General features: G+C 31.7%; 1 protein-coding gene across 1 annotated transcript; it reads right to left on the minus strand.

Annotated features, from left to right (window-relative positions):
- Positions 1 to 216: 216 nt before the first annotated feature.
- Positions 217 to 4,196, minus strand: LOC106759860 (xylulose kinase). The gene is made up of 11 exons (XM_014643222.2): positions 4,026 to 4,196; positions 3,276 to 3,930; positions 3,040 to 3,128; positions 2,666 to 2,730; positions 2,242 to 2,297; positions 1,927 to 2,047; positions 1,751 to 1,825; positions 1,338 to 1,391; positions 1,155 to 1,246; positions 898 to 1,072; positions 217 to 589 (listed from the first exon to the last, which is right to left on the minus strand). Exons 1-11 carry the CDS (start codon positions 4,082 to 4,084, stop codon positions 357 to 359), a joined length of 1,674 nt encoding a protein of 557 aa, XP_014498708.1. The 5' UTR covers positions 4,085 to 4,196; the 3' UTR covers positions 217 to 356.
- Positions 4,197 to 6,901: the final 2,705 nt, after the last annotated feature.

A 6,901-nucleotide genomic window follows, 5' to 3' on the forward strand; every position in this document is an offset into this window, starting at 1 on the left:
TTTTTTTTTTTAATGCAGAGAGAGATGTGTAAGAACCATATGCAATAGAATAATTTGCAGGGTGGAAAACTAAATAAAATCAGATATAATAAAATAGTAAAAAGTTATTTAATGTTTCATCTTTCTTTCGTTTTTTCTATTAAGGGAAACAGAAAAATAATACCAATAATAATATCACACTAAAAGATTGGAGTGGTGGTTGGTTCAACTCTCCTATTAACATTTGAAAATTATAAAATTAATTTGATAAATTTAGAAAAAAAATAAAATTAAGAGACTATGAGTTCAACTTTTCAATTAACAAATTACTCCAAACTAACATTTAAATGATAAAAAAAAATAACTAGTTAGATGTTTCAAGAGCGTCCAAACTTTTGGACAAGATGGTTCTCTATCTCAATTCTCTTTTTCATGATGGATGCATACTTTGAAACCAGCTCCTGATCTCCAGCATGCACTGCAAGTTTGGAGCTCAGAGAAGTTTTTTCCACTTTGTCCATGTACATTTCTGATATGGGTATAAAACTGCCCTTCTTATGGCAGAGCAAGCCATGAGCAGCTCTCAATGCAGCTCCAAGTGAAGCTGAATCTGTGACCAAGTTCAAGAATTAGTTAATTGCAGTTATGCAAATTCAAATTAGAACCTTGTTTACTTTATAAATTATTATTATTGTAATCAGAAAAATAGTAGTACTTTATAGATGATATACTTTATCAAGTATTGGATATAAAGATGTGTCAGATATGAACACATGACACAAATTAAAGTATCGGTACATCATAGGTCGATAGAAAATTCAGAGGTCTCCAAAAGGTTTTACAATAAGTTGTGAATTCACACAAACCTTCACATCATCAAGAGTGTGTATAGTGCTAAAGTTGTGAATTTTTGCTAACCTGGTCTTTGAACTGTGTAAACATCACAGCCAAAAATTGAAGCTATTGAGCTAAGGATGCACTTATTTGCTGATGCTCCACCAGTGGCTATAATTCTCCTTGGAGGAGAAGGCATTCCAAACCTTTCAGCATGAGCCCGCATTGAGAGAAATTGACCCTCAATTAATGCACGTACCTGTAATTTAACTTGTTGATCAAATAAAAATATATTTATTAGGATTTTAACTACCTAAAGAAACTGTCATGGTTTTCCTAACCTCGGATGGAGGATCAAACTCCTCCACTTCCCGTTCCTTGAGTCCATCTAACGAATCTGAGAAATTTTCTATGACATAGCGGTGGAAACCAACTAAGACAATAAAAATTAGTTAGCAACTTCTTCTGGCAAAGTCATTATTATCAGTAAAAGTATTTTACCAGTGCAAGAATTAAACAGCCACCTGGAAGAGGAGGTATAATTTCATGCTCCTTGTAGTAGAAACCTAACTTTCCACCTATTAATTAAAAAACATTGTAAGAAAGGAAAGAGTGTCAGACCCTTGGGAAAAATCCAATGTAATAAAAGGATGATCTGATCTTGCTAGATGTTTTTTAATAAGAAAGCTTATGTTTTCACAAATGTTGTACAACTTAGTTGGTGAAAGTCCTTGTTGAGCTAGTGGTCATGTGTTCAATTCCTGAAGAATACCTAAAATGATGTGTAGTACATATGTTGCCTATATATTTGTGGTAAATGATATAATCAAATGAATTGAATTGTATGGTTTAATTTAGGAATCATGTTATTCTGTGCTGTGAATGGTCTTGAATGTTAGAGAGAGTGGATAACATAGGAAGAGTTCGTGATACCTACCATTTAGAGGTTGTGTTTGCTCCAGAAATTTATTGAAAACATCCCATGATTTCTCTGCACAACGGTTGCGCACATCTGACATTTGAAATAGAATCAAGAATTAGAAATTACAAGAAACACTTGTGTGGGTTTGTAAGTAAACAATACATGTTTCAGACAAAGAACTAGAACAGTACCTTCTCGGGTAAGGGACCCATTTTTGTATACCAACATTACCATGTAACCTTCTGCATCAACTGGATTAGGGAACACATGTCCCTCCAATCCTGGATTAGGATTTTCTGTGATCATAAATACCTGAGAGATAAGCCAGAAAGAAATTGTCACTAAAAGCAAAGGTGTTAATGGGCATTTTTAAAGATATAGCTTCAATACTAGAATAGAGAGCAAGAAATGAGATATATTTATTCATAAAACAGTTACTATTCTTCTACTTATAAAGCTACAATAATTTCCAAGGTAACCCTATAACGCTATGTATCTTAACCTACAGTATCACTAGTGCCGAGGCTGATGGCGAGATCTCCAGGAATATTTAGGGTCAAACCTGCAGATAAATTGGGGTTAACTTGTCAGATAAGCAGGGAAAATATAGACAATACGAAAAAATTTTCTAATATGGATGGCACTCAGCAAATAAAACTATATTAAGGTCGTTTTTTGTCCTTTTGTTTCTTAGGAAAAAATAGGATGTTATGAATCACAGTGTAAGTTTAAGTCATGCATTGAATAAGAATAAAAAAGTTGAATAATATATATAAGGAAGAATACCCAAAAACTTGCCGAGGTAAGGTTTTTGGTTGAAGGTGGTGTTTTAATCCTTTATGAGTTTACTCACGACTCATTAATCGTGCTATAAGAAATATACAATAGTATAGATAGATGATAGAATATGTTAATGAAGAAATTAGGCACCTGCCAAACTGTTGGGATTGTCTCCTGACCATTGAACAACCAAGCAATCCTTGTTGAAGTGATATCTAATACAAAATGATAAACATAAGTCATCAATCTAAGTATTTTGACATATCTCGTGCAACAAATAAGTAGGTAAAGAAACCACAAGTCCGTAACAGACCATTTTGGCCAGCAAAGGGTTGAGGATAACATTTGTTGATGCTTGTTTCATATAGATAGCATTCAAATAGCATCGTATAAATTGATGAAATGCAGATTATGCAGAAACATATTTATAAAAAAATATAACTAAGACACACCATGGAGGAGGTAATTAGAGTAGGCAACAATTGGTCGGAATTATGTGATCAGTGAATTTCGAATTAACAAACCTCTGTACAAAATAGGAAGCAATATTTCCAGCAACAGCATAAGCAGGGGCTAAGGCTCCAAGTTTTGACTCCAAACCAGGGGCAGTTGCCTGCAACCACCATTAGAATGCACATACGTTGGTCAAACAAGAACTTCAAAATATCAATCAGTCACTAAACCCCCATTCTCGGAGGCACATCGAAATCCAATTCAGCAATCAGTACATAAGGTTAAACTTAAAAATGGCAAAAAAAACCTCAAGTGCTACTTTAGACCATGTTTTTTCCTTTATGTCCATCAAATTCATGCCTGCACCATCAGCATGATCAATGGCAGCATAACCACCAACAAAAAGAGACGCCATAAATGAGCTAACAATCGAAATCCTTTCAGTGCTGTCATAAACTTCTGGTTGAGTATCAAATATTTTCTTGATCTGGGGACCAGTAAATCTCTCATATCCACGCGATCCCGTTATACGAGCCAACTCCAAGGCCCCTCCACAAGCCTTCTCTATAGCCCTACGCTCTGCAGTAGTGCTACAATCCATCCAAATTGGGGATTCCTTAATGGTAAAAGCATGTTCAAGCTGATCCAACAATGTCCTCTTAGGATCCAATGCTGACAGTATCTGAGAACTACCATTCTTCCAATACACGCTACCATGCTGTTGGCCACTCCCAGAAACAGCAGCAACCTTGGCAAAATCAAAATTTGATTTTGAAAGCTTTTGAAGCATTAGGTCAAGAGCCTCCACCCACATCAAGGTGGGTGAAACAATTCGGCCACTGCCAGAGGGGTCTCTGTAAACCCCATCGCTGGTTTTGTAATGGGGCAAGTCGGAATCAAAATGAACAAGCTCTGAGGCTACGATTTTGAGGTTGGAGTCCAACACTGTGGCCTTTAACGACCTTCAAAACAATAAAAATTGAAAATTTAATTTCTCCCAGATTTAATTTATTGCTCATGAAATTGAAATTGAAAACAATGATGCAATTGGACTTACTGAGTGGAACTGTCGAATCCGAGAAAGTAGGAGTCTCGAAGAAGAGATAATTCTGCCATTGTAGGATTCACAAATCTCAGTACAGTGATGAATTTGTAAATCGATATGGGAAGAGGGAATCGTTGGCCACATTGTGATTATTATTTATAAACTGAGTTTTGGATTGGAATCGGATAATAACAAATTTGGATAGACATGAAACTGGTAACATCCCATAAATTGAAACCATAAAAACGTTTTATCTGCTACAAAATTTAATTATATTTTAAGTTGTCTTTTACTTGAGTTTTTTGTTTTTATTTTTTAATTAAAAGTTTTATATTTTTTAATTGAACAACTGTTAATTAATGATGTAATGGTTATATTTTCTTATTATCTTGTTTATATTAAGGGATTTTATAGATAATGTAAAACGGTAAGTGGATTTTACTATTTTAACTAAAATCATGTTCGGTAAAAGAAGACTGTTATTATGGTAATGATGATGATTATTTAGTTGTAAATAATGACGTGGAAGCTACCAAAATATTATCACATGATAATATAATTGTTAACACAATTTTAATAAAAATATTAATAAAAGATAAATATCTTTTTATATTAATGAAAAATTATTTTATATTAATTATAAAAGTTTATGGGTTATTATATAAATAAATTAATAAAATGAAAAAAATGATAATCATGTTATTTAGTTATTTTAAATTAAACAATAAATATTTAATTGAAAATATATAAAAAGTTTAACTGAACAAAAACATAATAAATATTTATTTCACTAAAAATTTCAAAATAAAAGTGTTATGAATAGATAAAAAATTATTTATAAATAGATGCATAATTTAAAATAATATAAAATGATAAAAACAACTTACACATCATTCATAAAACGAGTTTATAACAATTAAAATAGTTTCTTAATTCTGACTTAATAAATTGTTTAATGTTTAATTCAAATTATGAAAGAAAATTTTTATATCAAATCCTCCATGACCAACCTTCGTCATTATCCCTCCAAATCATCCATATGCGTAATAACACCATTTTCATTCTCTCCAACTTCAACTAAGATATATTCATATGAAGCATCCAAACTTGAATTTGTTTCATTTTCCTTCCAAAATTCCTTATTCAATATCAAATTTTCTATAAACCCTAATCAACGACCCTTTATCAAAGTTAAATAAGAAGTCACAGAATGAGAAGTTGTGGGTCTTATTAAATATGTCCCTTTAGTAAATTTGAGCAACTAGGTAATAAGACTTGTTCTTAAATAAATGTAGGTTGTGATTTTCTTACCATTAGTTATTGTATTATGATGGAGTGAAAATTTCTTCTCAAAATCCTCCAACATCAAATCAATGCAGTGGATTGCAAAAGGTGTCCAATATAACTTTTGTCTCTTTTGCATTATCAATTATAATTTGGATCACATTCTCGTCTCTAACCTCCTCAACAACTTCATCCATCATTCTAAAAATTTTGGACTATCAACCAAAAAATTAAGTATAGTCCTTCTCTTCATATCAGTCCATCTATCTATCATCATTATGCATCCATTTTTCTTTCAAAATAGTTTATGTTTTTCCAAAATTAGATTGATCTTTTCAATTTGTTGCTTCAAATATTTCACCATAATCTCATGGTAGGATGGTGGTTTAAATCCATCCCTATATTTTGCTACCAACTCAAGCATCCTTCTAAACTCTTCATTATTTGTTAGATTGAATGGAATATCATTATTGTAGAAAAATAAAACAATTTCTTAACAAACATCCTCCCTCTTACTTTTCCTAAAAATGGATTTGACAGTAGTTTTAGTACTCCTTCTTTAGAAAATACTTGATCACTCTTTAGTATGTCTTTCACTTGATATTTTTCTAGCATCTTTTGAATCACCCATAACTATTTTCTTCAATAGGAAAAGAACGAATAAGAAAGAAATATTAGGTTTTGGATTAAGTCGAGTCATTTTATAATATCACATAAAGTGGATAAGTTTTTTTCATAATACATAAGAGAGTTAAGAGACTCTAATCCCATCACAACTCCTTTGAACCTAACATCGCACCATAGAGGATTGACGCTTAAACGATCCTCCAATACAATAGTCAAACTTGGAAGATTGCTCTAATTTGATTATATTTCGATCCGACATTGATGTCATTTTGCTTAAGGGGTCAAAACTCGCATCATTATACAATCTTGCGATTTTACTCAATATTTTGACAACATTGATCTCAACTATACTCATACCAAAAAATTTGATTTATTAACCATTCTTATGGTTCTAAATATAATAGAGAAAAATATGTGATACTTATCAAAGTAGTTAACTAACTCAAACTCTATAAAATTTTAATCTTTAATTATAAACAAACAATCGTTCAAGTGCAAATGTGACGAGGACCATATAATGAAGTTTTATTTTAATTAAAAAAAACTTTAGACATAAATTACAAAGGGCAAAATAAACATGTAAAAAATTGGAAGGATTAAGAAAAATATGAAGTTGGAAAAAGTAATAATTGCTTACTATAGTAACGGCACAAACAAAACTAATTCAATTTCTAACTATTTAAAATTTGGGCAACTTCATCCCCACCAATATATCATTAGGGTTGATTACCATATTCTCAAGATAATATTTACTTTGCAACATGGAGTTTTGTTATAGTTTTATTCTTAGAAGACATCTTATAGAATAATTTCTTTTCTAGTTATAGGTTCCATGGTGGTTGTGATCCCAAGTCCGTCTATATCATTAGGATTGATTACTGCATTCTCAAAGTATTGTTCATTTTAGAGTGTGAAATTTTGTCACAATTTTGTTTTAAAAGACACCTCGCATGATGAAATGTGAAAGAAATATTTAA

Source organism: Vigna radiata, chromosome 5 (genome assembly GCF_000741045.1).
Source record: "Vigna radiata var. radiata cultivar VC1973A chromosome 5, Vradiata_ver6, whole genome shotgun sequence".
Lineage (NCBI taxonomy): Eukaryota > Viridiplantae > Streptophyta > Magnoliopsida > Fabales > Fabaceae > Vigna > Vigna radiata.